This window comes from Xyrauchen texanus, chromosome 15 (assembly GCF_025860055.1).
Source record: "Xyrauchen texanus isolate HMW12.3.18 chromosome 15, RBS_HiC_50CHRs, whole genome shotgun sequence".
Taxonomy (NCBI): domain Eukaryota; kingdom Metazoa; phylum Chordata; class Actinopteri; order Cypriniformes; family Catostomidae; genus Xyrauchen; species Xyrauchen texanus.
The window spans coordinates 27,704,649-27,725,574 of NC_068290.1; the positions used below are offsets into that span (position 1 = coordinate 27,704,649).

General features: G+C 41.6%; 1 protein-coding gene across 1 annotated transcript in view; it reads left to right on the forward strand.

Moving 5' to 3' along the window:
• Positions 1-20,903, forward strand: part of mtbp (MDM2 binding protein) — a 27,095-nt gene extending 6,192 nt beyond the window's left edge. The window contains 8 exon segments of the mRNA XM_052143481.1: positions 1,369-1,867; positions 8,479-8,538; positions 9,202-9,319; positions 9,375-9,520; positions 11,939-11,954; positions 11,956-12,092; positions 19,628-19,741; positions 20,722-20,903. Coding sequence (XP_051999441.1) covers positions 1,369-1,867; positions 8,479-8,538; positions 9,202-9,319; positions 9,375-9,520; positions 11,939-11,954; positions 11,956-12,092; positions 19,628-19,741; positions 20,722-20,903 — 1,272 coding nt within the window.
• The last annotated feature ends 23 nt before the right edge of the window (positions 20,904-20,926 follow it).

The following is a 20,926-nucleotide window of genomic DNA, read 5'->3' on the forward strand; positions in this document are numbered from 1 at the left end:
TATGACAATCAGGGCCCGGTTTTTCAAAAGGTTTAATCCGGATAAAATTGATCCGGATTTAGTAATCCTTTTTTTTGCGATCCGTGATCACGTAATCCATCTTACTTTTGAGCCAGTTTTTCAAAGCAACATCAGATTGGATCAATCTGATCCGGATAGGAACTTTTCAGGATCACCAAATCTGGATAACCAGTGCTCAAACAGGATAGGAAATCACAATGTAGAACTATAGATATGTAAAGAGCAACAAGTAGAATAGCCAGTGTGGGGTCAATATAAGTTTATTTTTATTTGAAATGAAAACACACACATTTAAAAAAAACTAAAAACAAGAAAAACCCCACCCCATCCTCTTCCAGCAGTCCGCTCTTCTGAGACCTACAACACAAACACTGTACATTGAGGATATTTATAATAAGTTTCAAATATAGATGTATTGAATTAAAAAAAATACTTAATGTCAAATACTCCACAATAATTTCAGACTTCCTCATCTGATGTGGAGAGACCAGCTTGTCTGAGCGTAGCCTTTAGGAGGCGGATCTCAAGTCTGGCCTTGGTTTGCTGCAGTGTGGTCAGAGTCAGTTGTTCCTCTGCCAGACGAAGCTGTGCTTCTGCCCTTTCAGTCTCGTTTTGCAGAAGTGCCTTGTAATCATCATCTTTGTTTGATGAAGGGTGCTTCAAGCCTTTCCTCTGAGATCCTGTGGCAACTACCACTGGCTCAACCAATGAGGATCCAGCTTCTTCCACAGGAACAGAGCTGAGATTCAATATAAATACGCTCTCTGGATCAGCCTCAGGAGGAACTGGCAGATTCTCCTCCTCCTCCTCAATCCAAGGTTCGCCATCCCCTACAACACCTTGAATACCATGGAGAGCTTGCAACTTCTCACCTCCAATGATGTCGAGGACCACATCTGTGTAATCTCCCCTCTTAAATGGCTTGTAGCCTGTTTGTGGGTTTTTGGCTTCAGCATGGTCCTTTGTTGCCCTGGCCTTAAGATTCTTCCACCGCAATTTGATTTGGTCTGTGGTCCTCCTCTGGCCTGACCCTATGGCATTAACATTTTCTGTGATTAAAATCCAAAAATCATTTTTCTTTTTGTTGGTATCCTTAGCAGAATTAAAACTTCCCATTATTGTTCCATAATGGCACCGAACACCCTCTAGTAGTGCATTGGTTTCAGCAGCAGTGAAGTTACAGCTTCTTGAGTCCATGGTTCCGTTGCTTTACTATAGTGAACATTGTTCATCAATTATAGGCCTTGGGTCCAATTGCCTCAATTGAACACAAGCCAAAACTGATCAGTTGTAATAGGTGTGTTTGAAAAGACCAACTACACAGCCATATAAATCAGCCTTTCTCAGAGGATTCACAGAGAGACAGTGAAATGGCAGGTGTTGTCCACCGCCACCACCACTTTGCCAGGAGAGGGTACCGTCAAAGGGTGTATGTTGAACGTACCAAGCCACTGGAGCAATACACCACTGAGGAGCAGTATGTCCGGTTTCAGCTTTGGGAAGGCTGATATAGAGTACCTTGTGAACCTTCTCAGGCCAAAACTTCAACACAGAACCCAAAGGAGTCACGGTCTGTCTGTGGAAGACCAGATCCTCATTGCTGTCCGATTTTATGCATGTGGGACTTTCTATCAAGTTGTTGGTGACTATATGGGAGTGGTGAAATCAGCTGTGTGTGATGTGGTGAGAGATGTGTCGATCGCACTGGCCAGCCTGGTCAATGAATTTGTTTCTTTTCCAAAGGACAACCAGATTGCCCAGGCCAAGCGCAGCTTTTTTCTTTTGGGGAATATGCCCAATACTATTGGAGCAATCGACTGCACACATGTGCATATACAAGCACCTCGTGAGAATTAATGGGAGTTTATAAACAGAAAGGGGAGGCACAGCATCAATGTCCAACTTGTGTGTGATGCTGACCTCATCATCACCAACTGCGTTGTCAAGTGGCCTGGGTCTGTCCATGATGAACGCATCCTGAGGGAGAGCGCTCTATATAGAGACCTCCAAACCAACCGACCGGATGGCATAATATTAGGAGACAGTGCCTACCCACTCCTACCATGGCTGATGACTCCTTTTCTAACAGCAAATACACCGGCGCAGGCACGCTTCAACACTGCTCATTGCAGAGCAAGATGTGCAATTGAGCGTTTAAATGGAGTTCTTAAGAGGCTTTGCATGCCTTAACTACCTGAGAGCGGAACCACAGTAAGCATGCAACATAACCCTTGCCTGTATTGTCCTGCACAACATCGCTACTAAGCGCAATGTCCCTCTCTGTGCTGACAATGATGCACCTGAGCCCCTTGGAGACCCTAACCAACCTCCTGCATTCTGCCAGAACGAGCAAACAGGACGTGCAACAAGGGACCTAATAGTTAGACACTATTTCTGATTTGGATTTGTTTTGGATTTCAAAAATCAGTGATTGCCATTCTTTGCATTTTTTGGTTATTCTGTAATCATTGCATGCATCACTAATAAATATTCTAAAAACAAAAATATTTTCGATTGTGATGAATATATATATCAATTAGTGACAGAATAAAATGTATTGTTTTTGGTCAATTTTGACAGCTGTTTGGGGATTATTTTATGAGGCCAAACTCTTTCTATTTTGCTGTAGGCCTATACTGAAAGGCTGAATACGATAAAGCCTACCTAATCACTGTAGCCTGACGGATGAACAAATAAAATTAAAACCTTATGAATAAATAGGATATCTTGTAAGATACTGCATGATCCAAATATAGTATTATTTGATACATTTTTAAAGTTTTCATTACATTTTGGGCATGAAATCCACGCTGAATCCACCCTTCTGATGGGATCAGTTTAATCCAGATTTTTGGATCAAAGTGATCCAAATCCTACAAAAAGTTCTGAAAAACCCAAACTAAAGGTTTGATCCGGATCAAAACCAAGATTGGATTACGTGATCTAATCCGATTATGTAATCCGTTTTTTCTTTTGAAAAACCCATTTTCAAGATTTGATCCAATCCGTTCTCCAAAATCCTAGTGGATTACTTTTGAAAAACCGGGCCCATATGATAAAGTTTGGCATCAGTGCAAAAACAGCTTCACGTTACAAGAGAAAAAACTAAGACTCAAACTAGTATTATTAAAAAAAATCGTTTCAACAAAAATAATGATTGAATGAGCCACATTTAAGGTTGAAGTAAAATAGCCAAAATGACACCAATGACTACATAAATTAAATTCTCAATTAAGTCGTGCTTGACAATAACTGTTAATAACAAGTTCTTCCTTGAATTGACTTGTTTGGGACACGTCCCGCTCTGTAATTTTACATTACTTCATGTTTCTTTTTTGATCTTATGTGTAAATAATGTCAAGAAGTCCTTATAGCTGCTCAAATATACAGTGCAGTATATTCACCACTGCATAAGCGGTGTAGAAAACTCCACAGCTGACACATTTGAAATGTTCCACACTGTATACCATTATACCATCCAGCCTTAAATCCACTGAAGACAATGAACTTGTGAAAAAGAACATATTTGCATGATATCTCACTTGACAGACCTCTCTAACTGATTAATGTTACTCTAAAATATTAACTTGATGTTAACATCATATTCCTTCCCATCCCATAATTTCAAGGTATTTGCAACTGTGGTTATAAGACTTCTTATGTTGTAGCTTTGCATTTAAGGGATAGTTCACCCAAGAATGGAAATTCTCTCATCATTTACTCACACTCATGCCATCCCAGATGTGTATGACTTTCTTCTGATGAACACAATGAAGATTTTTAGAATAAAATCTCTGCTCTGTAGGTCCATACAATGCAAGTTAATGGTGGCTAGAACTTTGAAGCTCATAAGGGCAGCATAAGAGTAATCAACAGGACTCTAGAGGTTAAATTAATATCTCCAGAAGCGATATGATAAGTGTGGGTAAGAAACTGATCAATATTTAAGTAGTTTTTTTACTACAAATCTACACTTTTACTTTTAGTTTTTTGGGGCGATTTGTATTCTTTGTGCATATTGCCACCTAATAGGAAAGGAGGATCATTTATAATAAAAAAGATTTAAATATTGATCTGTTGACCAATGATATGACAAAATACATTAATTTCATCACTACTTTTATGCTGCCTTTATGTGCTTTTTGGACCATCTGGCCACAATTCACTTGCATTTTTGGACATACAGAGCTGAAATATCATACGATAAAGTCATACACATCTACATTTACATTACATTTACATTTATTCATTTGGCAGACGCTTTTATCCAAAGCGACTTACAAAAGAGGAGGAACATCAGCGAATCATCTTAGGGAGACAGTGGTACAAAAAGTGCCATATTACAAAGTTCCACTATCATCATAATAGTATACAAAACAGATTTAAGTGCAACAAGAAATGTAAATAATTTTTTTTTTTTTTTTTTTTTTAGTGACCGGTTAAGTGCTTTTGGAAAAGATGTGTTTTTAGCCGTTTTTTGAAGATAGAGAGTGAGTTAGCTTCCCGGATTGAGTTGGGAAGGTCATTCCACCACCGTGGTATGATGAAACTGAAAGTCCGGGAAAGTGTTTTGGTGCCTCTTTGTTTTGGTACGACAAGGCGACGTTCCTTAGCCGACCGCAGGCGTCTGGTGGGAATGTAGCTCTGCATAAATGTTTTTAGGTATGCTGGAGCAGACCCAGTGACTGTTTTATATGCCAGCATTAGGGCCTTGAATTTAATACGTGCATGTACCGGCAGCCAGTGGAGAGAGACAAAGAGTGGTGTAACATGTGCTGTCTTAGGTTCATTAAAGACCAGACGTGCTGCTGCATTCTGGATCATTTGGAGAGGTCTAATAGCACATGCAGGAAGGCCTGCAATGAGAGCATTACAGTAGTCCAGTCTAGTTATGACAAGGGACTGAACGAGCAGTTGTGTGGCATGTACAGAGAGGAAGGGTCTTATCTTCCTGATATTGTAGAGTGTAAATCTACAAGATCTTGCAGTTTTTGAAATGTGGTCTGTGAAATTTAGCACATCATCATATGTTACCCCTAGATTTCTGACCGTCTCATCATTTACTCACACTCATGCCATCCCAGATGTGTATGACTTTCTTCTGATGAACACAATGAAGATTTTTAGAATAAAATCTCTGCTCTGTAGGTCCATACAATGCAAGTTAATGGTGGCTAGAACTTTGAAGCTCATAAGGGCAGCATAAGAGTAATCAACAGGACTCTAGAGGTTAAATTAATATCTCCAGAAGCGATATGATAAGTGTGGGTAAGAAACTGATCAATATTTAAGTAGTTTTTTTACTACAAATCTACACTTTTACTTTTAGTTTTTTGGGGCAATTTGTATTCTTTGTGCATATTGCCACCTAATAGGAAAGGAGGATCATTTATAATAAAAAATATTTAAATATTGATCTGTTGACCAATGATATGACAAAATACATTAATTTCATCACTACTTTTATGCTGCCTTTATGTGCTTTTTGGACCATCTGGCCACAATTCACTTGCATTTTTGGACATACAGAGCTGAAACTGATCATTTGGAGAGGTCTAATAGCACATGCAGGAAGGCCTGCAATGAGAGCATTACAGTAGTCCAGTCTAGTTATGACAAGGGACTGAACGAGCAGTTGTGTGTCATGTACAGAGAGGAAGGGTCTTATCTTCCTGATATTGTAGAGTGTAAATCTACAAGATCTTGCAGTTTTTGAAATGTGGTCTGTGAAATTTAGCACATCATCATATGTTACCCCTAGATTTCTGACCGTTTTGTAAGGTGAAACTGTAGTTGGACCCAGCTGCACGGTGATGTTGTGTTCAACAGCCGGGTTGGCTGGAAAGACATGGAGTTCGGTCTTGGCAGGGTTGAGTTGAAGGTGGTGTTCCTTCATCCAGGCTGAGATGTCTGCCAGACAGGCAGCGATTTGAGCGGTCACTGTGGTGTTGTTGGGCTGGAAAGACAAGTAGAGTTGCGTGTCATCAGCATAGCAGTGGTAAGAGAAACCATGTGACTGGATGATGGGTCCCAGTGATGTTGTGTATATGGAGAAGAGAAGTGGCCCAAGCACTGATCCCTGAGGTACCCCAGTAAGTAACTGGTGTGGCTTGGATACTTCCCCTCTCCATGCTACCTCAAAGGACCTTTCTGAGAGATAAGAGTTGAACCAGTCAAGCACAGTTCCAGTGATACCCAGTTTAGAGAGGGTGGAGAGTAGGATCTGATGGTTGACTGTGTCAAAGGCTGCAGAAAGGTCCAGCAGAATCAGAACGGATGATTTCGATTCAGCTTTCGCCTGTCTCAGCGACTCGATGACAGACGGCAGGGCAGTCTCGTTCTGAATGCAGCAGCTTGTTCTGTGAGAGATAGGCAGAGATCTGATTGAAAACTGCCCTTTCAAGTGTTTTTGCCATGAATGGGATGAGAGAGACTGGTCTGTAGTGTTCTATCTGTGTGGGGTTAAGTGCAGGTTTTTTCAGCAGTGGGGTTACTCGAGCCTGCTTAAATGTAGTGGGAAAAGTGCCTGCAAGAAGGGATGTGCCGGTAGGATGGACGGAGAGATGGCCTGGAGAAGGTGTGATGGAATGGGGTCAAGGGAACAGGTTGTGGGGTGGTTGGAGAGGAGGAGTTTAGAGACCTCAGTGTCAGTTAAAGGAGAGAACATAGGGAAAGAAGGGTTGCATACAGGAGCCAGGTGTTTGACAGGGTGTGGCGCTGTGAATGTATTGCTGATGGCTGTAACCTTATCAGTAAAAAATGTGGCGAATATATCTGCTGTCAGTGATGTGTCAGGTGGTGGAGGGGGAGGGCAGAGAAGTGTGTTAAATGTTCTAAACAAGCTACGAGTGTCAGTGGTGCTGTTGATCTTGGTCTGGTAATATGAAGTTTTTGCAGTTTTAACGTTATTTGAAAAAGTTGCGAGCAGAAGCTGATATTTACCTAGATCAGCTGGATCTTTAGATTTCCGCCATCTCCTCTCAGCTGCCCTGAGATCAGTCCGATGTTCACGAAGGACGTCAGACAGCCAGGGGCTGGGTGGTGTAGTCCGTGCTGGTCTAGAGGAGAGAGGACAGATGTTGTCTAGACAGGTTGTTAAAGTAGAGCTAAGTGTGTCTGTGGCAGTGTTTACATCAAGCATGGAAAATACATTTATTGTGGGAAGAGAGGCAGAGACATCAGTGGAAAGGCGAGAGGGTGAGAGGGAACGGAGGTTACGGCGAAAGGAAACCAAAGGTGGGGTCGGTTTTACAATGGATGGGAGAATCATGTTGAATTGAACAAAGTAGTGATCAGAGACATGTAAAGGTGTAACAAGAATATTAGAGGTGGTACAGTTACGTGTAAAAATGAGGTCCAGCTGGTTGCCCGACCTGTGAGTTGCTGTGGTGTGTAGTCTTTCCAAGTCAAATGAGGCCAGAAGAGTATTCAGTTCAATGGCCTGGGGTTTGTCTTGGTGTATGTTGAAATCACCAAGAACCACAAGTGGCCTGCCACCCTCTGGCAAGGAGGACAGCAGGACATCCAATTCCTCAAGAAAGCTTGTCAGCTGACCTGGGGGGCGGTAGATGACAACAACATGTAATTTTGTGGGTTGCATTGTAGTAATGGCATGGAATTCAAAAGATGTATTGTTACATAGTGAAGCCTGTGGTGAAAAAGTCCAGTTATTATGAATGAGCAAACCTGTTCCCCCACCCCTACCAGTATGTCTAGGGGTGTGGGAGAAGGAGAAGTTGTTGGAAAGAGCAGCAGGTGTTGCTGTATCCTCAGGACGTATCCATGTCTCTGTCAGTGCCAGGATGCTGAGGGTGGACTGCGTGGCGAAAGCTGGAATGAAGGCAGCTTTGTTCACAGCATCATCTGGGATGGCAGGAGGGTGTGTAAATGATAGAATTTACATTTTTGATTGAACTATCCCTTTAATATCACTATATACTCGCCTTTTCTATGGGCACAGAACTCCTGAATAATGGAGCAGACCTTCCCCTGATCTCTTCAGATTAACTTACTCTTTCATTGCTTAGCTTCTCTTGAATAGAAGCTGAAAGAGCTGATAAAGGGGTAGAAAGGTTTCAACTCTCAGTTTCCAGCCCAAATGCTCTGGTTTAGTCCAGCTTGAGCACAAAGCTGATTTTGTTTTGCCACTCAAGAACACAAGCACCCAGCGGCCCCTAAAGCAGCTTTAACTGTTACTCTCCTAATGGCAAATAAACCGTAAAGGGTCAGTGTTTTCATTTGCCAGCAGCCTCGGTCACAGCCAATAATGCTTTAATCTATTCCTCAGATAACCCTTGGTTAGTTAAAACAGCTTGGTCTTTCTAATGTTACTTATTTACTGTAACAGAACGTGCAGTCATTAGTCTCTAGCATGTACTGTCCAGAGTATGAACGTAGTTATATTATGACTGTAGTTACATGGTATTTGTATTTGTGCCATTTTCTCTTTTGTATTAGTTGATTCAGTGTTGGAACTGATCCAGTTGATCAGAGTGGCAGATCTACCCATTCTTTTCCAGCTCTAAGGTTGAGCTATATCTTTCTCAAAATGCTATAAGGTCCCTGGGAATATGATTTAAAATGCATTTTATACATATTTTTAATTTAGATTATAGAATGCAATTTTTTCCAGGTCTTGTTGTTTAACCATGTAGCAACAATGGACTGCATGTTTCTAAGATGAAACCTCAGATGAAAGCCCCTCAGTTTTTGCTTCAGGTAGTTTGTAAGAATTGAAATTAACATGATAGATAAATACAGAGTCCACACTGAAAAACTGGGATTCACAATCTGAACCTGGGTTTTGGAGAAAATCAGAACAAAGAAATATCATCATGTAAATTAATATTTAAGGTTCTGCACTATTTCTGTGTCACATACCAAATGCTGAGAAATATGTGTGATTTTGATAGAATTATTTTAAATGTCACAATTTTTTTTTTTTTAAATTTCAGTAATTAAAAAAAAAAAAAATATAATTCAAAATCGAAAAATGTTCTAGGTGATTCAGAAATTTGAACCCCAGCTCAGTGTGAAGAAAACGCATATAATGGCAGTCTACCATTTACTCACTGTGTCTCAGTGAACTCTGTACTAGAGTTAATGAATGTTGAAAGTGGAATGTTTCTCATGAAGTGTTTATACTGTAAAATGTGCTGTCAGTTCCCTCTCTGTATTGTTACACCTTGACATTCTTCTACAGTGGATTGGCTTTTAAATCTGTCAAAGCCAAACTGCTCCTAGAACAGCTCTGCACACTGCATGGAAAGGTAGGCCAACATGATCATCACCAATTATTGTCTTCTGTTCAAATGTACACTCCCCCCACTAAGATTTTGACAAACTGGAAAAAGTCCTCTGTGACCGATGGTTGTTAAATTCATGTTTCCCAGAGCTGGTACACTGGGAGACAGTGATAGCAAGTGTATGTTGTTGCAGGGGGAAGCTTTGTTTTTGCAAATGAGAGACTTCATGTCCAAACGCCCCAAGGTCTTACCTGGTATGAACAGTGATTCATAGAAACTGCTTAATACCTGACTCTTAAAGAGGCCCTATTATGCTTTTTGGGATTTTACCTTTCTTTTAGCGTGTAACATAGTTGTTTGTGCATGTAAACACAAACAGCTATGGTCTGCAAAGTTACAAAGCACAAAGTCCACACAAAAGGGAGTTATTCTCTCCCACAGACAACACTGCTCAAGATTTACAAGAAACGGCTGAATTGTAGTCCAGCCATTTCTTCTGTAAAGTATCTACATCACTATGTAACACATTTGCATAATGCCTGCCTATGGGCTACTTTGGCCTGCCTTCAAACAATCTTACTGCGAAAGCAAAACCTCTTTGTCTGTTATGATTAGCTAACATCATGCAGCCCCTCAAATTCATCAAACTCAATCTGAATAGAATGAAGAACCCCCTTAACATTATAAAAGAACATTTCAGGGTTTACTCATAAAGCACATCCAACACAATGCATTTGAATACTGTATTTGAAACTGTTCATCTCAAGCACAACTGTGAACACTCAGCACCATAAACTATCAAACAGTCATGACATTTTAAATATTTATTAATTAAATGGTTTACTTACGTTTTTGATCGAGTCCAAGTGTTTTTAACTGCCACATCCTTCAATAACAGTTTTGTTGCAAAGCTTGAATCGTATTATGACTGGTTCACAAGCAATCCACACTGACATGAGCAAAAAAAAAAAAAACACACACACACACATATTAGCCTAAAGCACAGTGAAATGATGCACATACTGTAGGTGCACTGAGGTGAAAATCGCCGGAAACACATCGAAACAGTCAAAGATGTCCATCTAATTCATGTTTAGATACACCAATAATTAAAAATAGCGCAGATGGATGAAATAATGCACCCATGATGCATTTGTGCTCAAAACAACAAGAGACAGCAGCTGAATGAAAGAGTATTGCTTCTCCCTCTCAGAGTTACTTGACACCACAACTTTTAAAACCAGCAGGGTACATGGCAGTGGTCAAAGGGTCTGCGTAGTTCATGTTTATATACAAAATAATTCAAAATAGTCTAGATGGGTCCCCATTGGTGTTCAGGAATAGTTAGCCAAGGAAGGCCTGCTCTCTCGAACCGCAAGCCAGTGGGCGGGTGCGATGACATGTTGTGTAGGGCTGGGTTTCGAGTTCGATACATTTTAGGTACTAACTGAATAGCCTCTAAACAATTGAGCATCAAAAAATGTCTTGTCGTTCGGTACCAAATTTCAATACCTATTGAGTTAATCTTGTCAATGTCAGTGATAAGCATGTAGCATGCTAGATGTGCTCAAATCTAAAATTGATTAAATGTTTTTAAAAACACTAGTATACGCTGGTTATGTGAGGCTGTAGTGTGTATGCGTCCCAACCCCCATAGATGCAAAAGATGTGGAAAAGAGCAAAAGTGTTGCTACATTTCACCAGGCTCGATGCCAACAGCACGTGATGCAATATTTGCGACAAGTTAATTGCAGCCAAGACCAGCAGCACGACAAAACTGATGAAGCACCTCACAGTGCACGGAATAAACTTAAGAGCAGAAAGTTGCTCTGTCTTCGACTGCAAGCAGACCGAGCTGGTGCAGTCATCCTCTCAGCGTCCTCATGCCACAGAGCTTCCTTCAACATGCCCACCATGTGTCCTCCTCCAAAACTACTGATGAATGCAGCGGCTCTATGACTGGGACTTGGACAGGTAAGGTTAACGTTAAGCAAACAAATCAACAAACAAATTGGCTAACTTGTAGTGGTACATGCTTGTGCACTTGTTAAATTAATGTTTCTGTGCATGGTGACATAGTCCCACAAACTGGGACCAATGTAACTTTAGATATTGTTTGGATGTATGGCTATAGATACTGTAGCTAAATCGATGCTATCTCTTCACATTAATTTTATAGCCTCTGCCCCTGCCGTCCCAGACATGAGGAGACTAGAAGGCTCAGGAGTTTTTTTGAGGATATGTTTGTAATCTTGCTAGAATGGAATTCATAAAATTGGTTTTGAAAAAAGTATTGTTTAGGAACCGGTATCGAAGTCAAGATATCAATATCGAAAATGTTTAACGATACCCAGCCCTTATGTTGTGGGATGTGTAAATACAAATGAGCAATGTGTCGTGATGTCACAAATGGACAGATTTCAAAACGAGAAGTTTCAGCAGGGTGGCAACTATAAAAGTTTTTTTAGACTGGGGAGGAAGTTTTGAGTTCTGAATTTAACAGTATGTTTGTATAGTACAGTTACCTCTTATATGTCTAAATATCAAGGAAAATTTTATTCTCCATTTCATGGCCCCTTTACTGGCAATTTATATGCATAATTGTACCTTTCATGTTTCCGTGTGAACATGCTGCATAGCCCTCACATCTCATATTTCTTGATATATAATAGTGCCTGATGTGGAGGTAAGAGAAAGGCCACTACCTCTTCTTGGTGCAGGGAGGCTGCATAGCATGAATGATACACACAGCCAAACAGATCAGTGGCTCTGCTGCCCTGGCAATGCTCAATGTCCTCATCAGGAACAACGTTCCATTCTCCTCAGGTATAAGCACCAATCATTGTGGATCTTTTTTTTAAAACAATAGTTAAATTTTTTTCAGTGGAACACTAAAAGAGGAAATTCTGAAGAATCTGCCATTCCACAACAGTTAAAAAAGACCAATGTCTGCCAAGCATCAAAAAGGACATAAAAGCAAATAAAATTTAGTCTATTCAACCTATATTCTTGGAATATACAGCACATTACATATTGACTTAAACTTTATGGTGTTTTTGTCCTTGTTGGATCTTGAGAGACATTGTCGCTATAAACGGTCATTGATTGGAAAGAGGTGCATAAAGATTCTCTAAAAAAAAAATGTATTTTTGAAGAACAAATAAGAGCGTACAGGTTTGTAATGACATGAGGGTGAGTAAATAATTAAATCATTTTCATTTTTGAGGGCAGTATCCATTTAAATGAATAGCCGATGTGAGCATGATTTTGCACAGCTGCTGCAGCAGCCTAGAGCTGGATATTTGAGAAAAGTTATAAATCATAGCATGTGTAATGTTGGATAGAAGGTTGACTGAGAAGACTAATATGGTGCTTCTAAAGAAAGTTAGGCCCCCATGGCCTTCAGGAGCCTCATTTATTAGAGTCAGATTAAACCCAAACAAGTCTCTGATATCACAGCATCACTGAGGCCACCTGGACATTAGCAACATCACGTGGAGGAGACCAGAAATGCAAAATCCTGAGCTTCCCACTTGTAGAACCAATCTCTCATTTATATGAATTTGTGAACATTGTTTTGAAAAAAAAAAAATGTATGCATGTCTCTTGCTAAAATAAGTGTGTCCATTTCCCCACCCCCCTCCACATTCCTATTTGTTTTACAGCAAAATTGTAAAAGAATCGTATTTTTGAAAGTAACAGCATGAACTGCCATGTTTTCGCATTGATTAACTTGTATTTGGAGATCACATAATCAGGTGGTTTGTGGTTCACTGTTATTCTTAACAGCTCTTTGTACTGTAAAATGTGGCCGTATTTAAACCTGCAATTGGAGACGTTTTGTTGGGGTAAATTACTGAGCTTGAGATCAGAGCTGAGTTTGCTCCAAGCCTCCCGTGGAGCTCACAATCTTGCCAGATCCATAATGCAACTGAGCTCAATGCCAAGATATAACCAAAGACAGATTTCAGTCTAATGGTTGTTTAAGAAATATGTTGGTAAATGCTTGACATATACATTGGCAAGAAAACTTATGTGAATCTTTTGGAACTACCTGCATGGTTTTCTGCATTAATTGGTCATAAAATTTAATCTCTTCTTTAACAAAGTCACAGGTATAGACAAACACAATCTGCTTACGCTAACAACACACAAACCATTATAATCTTTCATGTCTTAATTTAACACATCCCATTAAACATTCACAGTGCTGTCACTTAGTGTAGTCACTTCTAAATTGTCTCCATTTCTTGATCGTAGATGTTCTGAGATCTCATTTTTGTTTTTGTTTTTTTGTTTTTTTTTGTGAGGCATGATCCATGTCAGCAGGTGCTACTTGTGAATAGCAAAATCAAAATATTTGAGTGATTTTTATAAGTAAAAGGAGCTCTAACATACACCTTCAATCTCCTTTCATTAATTGGATGCCACGTTTGCCTACTCCTGACTTGAATTAGCTTTTGTTGACGCCATTAGCTTAGGGCTTCACATACTTTTTCCAACCTACACTTTAAAAGTTTGAATGATGTGTTCAGTATGTACAAAAACAATGCAATCATTTTTGTTATTAGTTAAGATAAATTGTGTTTGTTCATTATTGTAACTTGGATTATCAAACCAGATTTTAAGAAAAATGTATACATAAATGCAGGTAATTCCAAAGGGTTCACAAACCTGTGTGTGTGTGTGTGTTTTAGTAAGATGAGTATCTACTCAGTGATTTTAATGGATAGTAGCCATAAAAAGACATAAAGATCTCCTTTTTCGTTCTTTCAGTATTATTATTTGTGATATTTCATCACATAAGTTTAATTAGAGTATTTAAACATTTATAAACAATTTACTTTTTCATTAGTTTCAGAATTCATAGTCCAAAATTGATTCTTGGCTACTCATCAGAATGTATGCAGTGAATGTCTCAGACATAACCATTATAGATTAAAGCCAGGGTCTGTCTGCATTTATGTTAGGTTATGTAAAAGTGATAACGTTTTACAGCCATATGCATAGTCTAATTTTAATAAGAACAAGAACCAAGTCTATAGTGTCTTGAAAATACTTTTGCAGTTTTCACAATTAGAACATGCATAGCATTCTTTTTAATATTAGCTAATTTTATTGCATATATGTGGTATTAATAGTTACTTTTGCTTCAGCATAATAGAGCCGTTCAGTTTGTAGTTCTAAATTCCTGAAGAAAATTTGCATTTTCTAGCTATGGATTCCCTCTGGAATTTCTAAGATGTTTTTATGATAGTGGATTTCATCAGGTAAACCATTTATTTGCCTGAAGAATTAGTAATAGTTAATAATAGTAAATAATAGTTTTAATGATAAACTTAAAAGACAACATAAACACACATGACGGACATGTCCGTTAACGATCTCTCTCTCCCGCACGATCCTCTGCAGTCGACCCTTATCCCTCACGGAGGCATAATTAGCCTAATACGGGACCGGGTGTGTAGGATCATGACCCGGCCCCACCCTCCGCCCTGCCACAACATATTATAACATACCAAATTTCCACAAGCAAATAAGTGTCAAAACTGATTGTAGTATGACTGTGTAATTTTTGTTGTACATACAAAAAATCAGGGAAGTCTCTTCATGTAATGCTAACCACAGACTTTAAATCTATAATATTAATTTAAAGGATAACGTAATTGTTAATGATGTAACCTCTGTTCCCTGATGGTGGGAATGAAATGTTGTTTCGATGAGTTGACACAAGGGGTTCACACTTGGGAGCCCAGACATCTCTGATCTTTGAGAAAAGGCCAATGAGAATTGGCATGTGGAGTTTGCATGCCACTCCCCCGGACATACGGGTATAAAAGGAGTGCCGCTTGCAAACGCACACTCGGGTTTCGCACTGAAAAGCCGAGCCAAAGACCCAGCCATTTCAGCGGTTAGTTCAGTGTTGTGGCAAGAGGGACAAAACATCTGGTTCCCTTCATCAGAGAACGGAGGTTACATCAGTAACCATGACATATATAACGGCTTGCAGACTTGCGGTGTGAGACAGGCAATACTCTGTGCACCTCGTAGTAGAGCCCTGCATTTCAGCCCGACTTATTTATGCCCATAGGGCCGGGCTTTGGGCCAATTTTCACGTCATAGTTCACACGCGGGCCGGGCATCGGGCCTGTTTAGGATCCTCCTTTTTATATTTTAGGCATTCATTTATTAAAAGAAACTCTGAGAAATTAATGGTAAGACAAACACAGAAAGACGTTTTATAACCTATCACACTGACACATGACCCAGTCTGCTCACGCACACACATACACACAGGTTTCCCACAGACCCACGATTTACCTCACGTGCAATGGAGAACATAAAGAGAAAAATCACCAGTGGCGAACTTAAAACTGTCCTGGGCTGTTTTTAAAGTAGTGATAACTATAAATGACGAGCCCACTGGTTATGCACAATGCACAACTTGCAAGGCTGTGCTAAGCTACAATAGTAAGAAGACGGGATCATCTCATTTACAAAGACATTTTGAGCATGGAGGATGTAGCTGACCAACAAGCAACAGCAAACAAATGAGTGATTTCATCGCCAAACCAACTCCTCTACGTTGAAATCACTAATCGCAGTTAAATGCGTGAATTTCTGTCGTATGGACATCCGGCCATTTGAAACAGTAGCAGGGAACAGTTTCATCCAGTTAGCACAAGAGCTAATAAATGTAGGCACAGCTCACGGCCTTCTGTCAGCTAAAAATTACTCCCTGACCTCACCACAATCTCCCGAAAGTGCAAAGAAATGGCTACTGCTAAGAGAGGGGACGTGGTTGAAGAGATCACAGGGGTTATGTTGTTGATAAATGTGGGCATGACAACTGACATTTGGATGGATGATCACCGTAAGATAAGTTACATGTCAAACACATGTCACTATGTCACACCACAATATGACATGAAGAGCAGGGTTCTCACCACAACAAGCTTCCCAAACAAAGCCAAAACAGGAGACAATATCCGAAAAGAGTTGCAGCAACAATTAGTCCTTAGCTTTGATGCATCTGTGATGAATAATGTTGTCTGGGTAACCGATCAGGGGGCTAATTTTGTTGCTGCTCTCCACCCTTACGGCTCCTGGACTGTCAAGATCACTTGTACAACACTGTCCCCGGCATGCCTTGAACCCAGATGAGCTTGGAGAAACAGTCCCAGAAGTAGCAGAGACTGCAGGCCGCCAAGGCTTTCGTCCGATATTTAAAGCAGTCAGGCCTGACAAGCCAGTTGTCAAAAACTGTCAAACAGATGGCAGAAACCAGATTCAGCAGCATATTCCTCACCCTGGAGTCAGTTGAGTCAGTCTACGCTGAGTTACAGGTGATACTTCACAGCCATGGTGAGAGTGAGAGTCAGCGACTACATGATGTGTCCCCAGATATGCTGGCCTTCCTGGTGCAATTTCTGCGCCCATTCTACGACGCACAAAGGGAGTTGGAGGGGGATAAATACCCGAGGAGGGGAGGAGTTACTACAAGCACGGTGACCATGGACAGAGGGCCCTCTGCCCAAGGAAGATGCGGTTTACCAGCAGGGAAACCATTTTGCGGAATATACATCACACAGGGTTACCTAAGGAGACAACCAGCCCATGTGGAGCACTTACCTCAGTACTGGGGCGGCGGCAAGCCTATCCAAAGACTCGCCAGCCGCTGGGCTAAGGAGGAAGAACGTCCAGGGTTCACTTTTTTGCGAACGCAACTGGGAAAAGAGCACACCTCTTCACCTCAAAGGAGGGGAAAAATGCTATGCGCAAGCGGTACACCTGGCCAGCTGACCCGAACTTACTTGCTTGCAGTTTCACCACCTGATCTCTAAAAAGAGGTCATGGGAACCTTGGGCACATAGCCTGGTCAGGGTCTCAGGATGACGCGAGGATCATGAGGTCCGAGAACCAAGTCCGGGAGGGCCAATAAGGGGCCACTAGGAGGATCTGCTCCTCATCCTCCGTGACTTTGCACAACGTTTGTGCAAGTAGGCTCACTGGGGAAAGACGCATTCTTGTGTAGCCCCAGGGGCCAGCTGTGCGCCAGGGCATCTGTGCCGAGGAGAGCCTCGGACAGAGAGTACCAGACTGGGCAGTGGGAGGATTCTCGGGAAGCAAACAGGTCCACCTGTGCTTGGCCGAATCGACTCCAAATCAGCTGGACCACCTGAGGGTGGAGTCTCCACTCTCTCCTGAGCGTAACATGTCTGCTGTGCTGTTGAAGCGGCCCGGTATATGAGTGGCTCGCAGTGACTTGAGCTGCGGCTGACTCCAGAGGAGGAGAAGGCAGGCGAGTTGTGACATCGACGAGTGTGTAGTATGCAATCATATTTCAGTGGGACCATTGTATTCTAGAAAGAGTGTACGCAGACAGTGCAGCAATGACTGCGCGTGCTCGTTGGTGAGGTGCGCAGTCATTGAGACCGAGTATAACTCCATACTGAGAAAAGAGATGCTCTGAACCGGGGAGAGCTTGCTCTTTTCCCAGTAGACCTGAAGCCCCAGCCGACAAACCAAGGGGGAGGACCTCATACATGTATGGAGGTACGCGTCCTTCAGGTCTAACGCCGCGAAACAAACTTGATGTAGGAGGGAGGCGATTTCAGCACACAGCAGCGGTGTACTTGCCTCTCACCATAGTGAAGCGGATGCTGCTGGATCTGGGCGGGTGCCTGTCGAACAGTCCTGACCGGCCATCACGACGGGTTGGGGAGCACGAGCCACGACCCCACGCTCCACACGAGGTGGAACATTTGTGTTGGACATACCAGCGGGTGAGGCCTCATGATGGGGCAGAGCCTGAGGTACCACTTGTGGCTGTGCTAGGTCTAGAGACATCAAAGAACTTACCTGGCTCCTTGTGACCGCTCCCAGAACAGCCTGTCCCTTTTTTGTCCTCGTAGCCCGTGGAGACCATCACATCAGGGGCGGATTTTTGCAACAGCTGGGCGCGCGGGGGCCATACCTGCCAGCGCAAGAAACGGTGCTCAGTGGTCATGATAATGACGGCCCAGGGACACAGACTGTGAAGCCCAGGAAATGAGGAACCCGCTCTTTTCTTAAAATGTGGGTACCTCGGCCCTTGGGGCATGCGGTGAAATCAGAAAAGGAAAAGAGCAAGCCATGCCCCCAAGCTCCACGCGAGGGGCAACAATCGTGTTGGACATACCAGCAGGTGCGACCTCGCTGGTATTCTCTCTTACGAGAGAAAGCTGTGACCGCAACGTTGCCAAAATCATGCCCTCGCAGTGAGAGCATGACCCACCCACAAGTGCTGTCCCCGCGTGGGCAGTGCCCAACATGAGAGGCAGCGATACTGACCGTGGGAAGTGGAGAGGTTTTCACAACCAGGAAACACACACAAACAAAAAGTCATCTTGAAAAAGATGCTTTCGTTTGCTCCACTCTTTTAGAGGAAAATATACTCTTTTTATTTGTGTGTATATATATATATATATATATATATATATATATATATATATATATACGTGTGTGTGTGTGTGTGTGTGTGTGTGTGTGTGTGTGTGTGTGTGTGTGTGTATGTATGTATGTATGTGTATATATATATATATATATATATATAAGAAGCTCTGCTCAGCTGTCGAAGGGCCAGGGGTGTTGCCCAAGCAACCATAGTGTGTGAGGGGGAGAGCCGCTGTAATGTGCCATAGATCCAACAGCTTGGGAGAGAGAGAGAGAGATGAATGAAACGGCAGGAGGGATTCAGCTCTGTGAATGCATCCACTTGGCTCCAAAGAAGAAGTCTGAGTGTGTGTTTGCAAGCAGCACTCCTTTTATACCCGTAGGTCCGGGGGAGTGGCATGTAAATTCCACACTTAAATTCTCATTGGTCTTTTCTCAAAGATCAGAGATGTCTGGGCTCCCAAGTGTGAACCCCTAGTGTCAACTCATCGACACAACGTTGAATGAGTGAAAGATAGGGAACCATTTTTCAAAACCTGTTAGTTGCATAGGGAACCCATTGTGAATTAGCCTTCCAGTTGGCCTACAAATGACTGAACAGCTCTATAAAAAATTAATCATGAGAATTTAGAATTAACCTTTCTAAATAGTACACATTTAATATAGCCATAACAAGTCCTGAAAAAAAGAATTCAAAAAATTCTGTGCTTGTGGAATTCACATTTCTGAGTCCAAAATCACTTTATGTGGAAAACTTTAGATTGGACAAATTTTTAAGCATTTTGGACAGGCTGCTCTCCTGGTACTTTTCTTTAGAAATAATTAACACCTTTTTCCTTCTCGCACTGTTCCTCTTTCTCACATTCTCCAACTCCCATTCATTCCCCTTGCTTCTTTTGTCTATCTCCGATCAGCATTCTCCACAGGGAGCAGCACTGCTTACTTGCTGCAGTCCCTGTCATATCTCCGTGGAGAGCAGTTCTTGCAGAGGGAGAGAAAGCTGGCCAAGGTGCAGACCCTGGTCCTCAAGGAATGCTCCCGTAAGTGGTTCCTCAGGCAACAGAAAACCTTTCAGCAGAACTTTAAAGTATTCAAGTGCTGTTCCACAGTAACCCCAGTGCAGAAGATAGCTAATCACATTTTTTTAAAAGTCTCACACTCAGTCTCACATGAGCACTCTCTGAAAATTAGAATCTCTTTTGAGAGGTAAACAAAAGGGCTTTTTTCAGATCTTCAACACCTGCCATGGTAATGGGGTTTTATGATGCATGATTGACTTTATGATTGAAAGGATTACTGCGGTGTCTAGGGGCCCTGTTATTACGCTAGCAGCTATTAATTTAAGTCTTGCTTTGAGGCCTACTCCGATGTCTAACACCCCTTCTCTTAAGACTACTTAAGATATGCTCAGTTAAGTTTAAATGCATCTATTACTTAAATTGCATATACACTCACTGAGAACTATATTAGGAACATTATCCTGCTAATAAAGTGCCCGATGTGGTCTTCTGTTGTAATCCAACTGCTTCAAGGTTCAATGTGTTCTGCTCACTACATTTGTACAGAGTGTTTATTAGTGTTTGAGTTACCGTAGCCTTTCTCAAACCAGTCTGGCCATTCTCTGTTGATCTCTCTTATCAACAAGGTGTTTCCGTCCATAGAACTGCCACTCAATGGATGTTTTTTAGTTTTTGGCAACATTCTAATTAAACTCCAGAGACTGTTGAGTGTGAAAATTCCAGGAGATCAGCAGTTACAGAAATACTCAAACTAGCTCTTCTGGCACCAACAATCGTCCCACGGTCGAAATCACTGAGATCAAATTTTTCCCCATTCTGTTGGTTGATGTGAACATTAACTGAAGCTCCTGACCATTAGCTGCATGATTATTTGCATTGCACTGCTGCCACGCGATTGGCTGATTAAACAATCGTATGAATATGAAGGTGTACAGGTGTTCCTAATAAGGTGCACAGTGAGTGTATATGGGACATCACACTATTATTTAACGTGTGGTCAGGGCTATGGGAGGAGGCCCAGAGGCCTGCCGGCATTCCTGTGAATGAACTGAATGCTCTGTTGAGTCTGGCCAGAGAGCAGTACCTTAAGATGCATGACTCCACACTGTCTCGAGCCTCTGAGTGCATGTCCCTGGAGAAGGAGAATCAAACCTCAACTTCAAACACCAGTGATGAGCTGTAATATTAAATGCATAAAGTTTACTT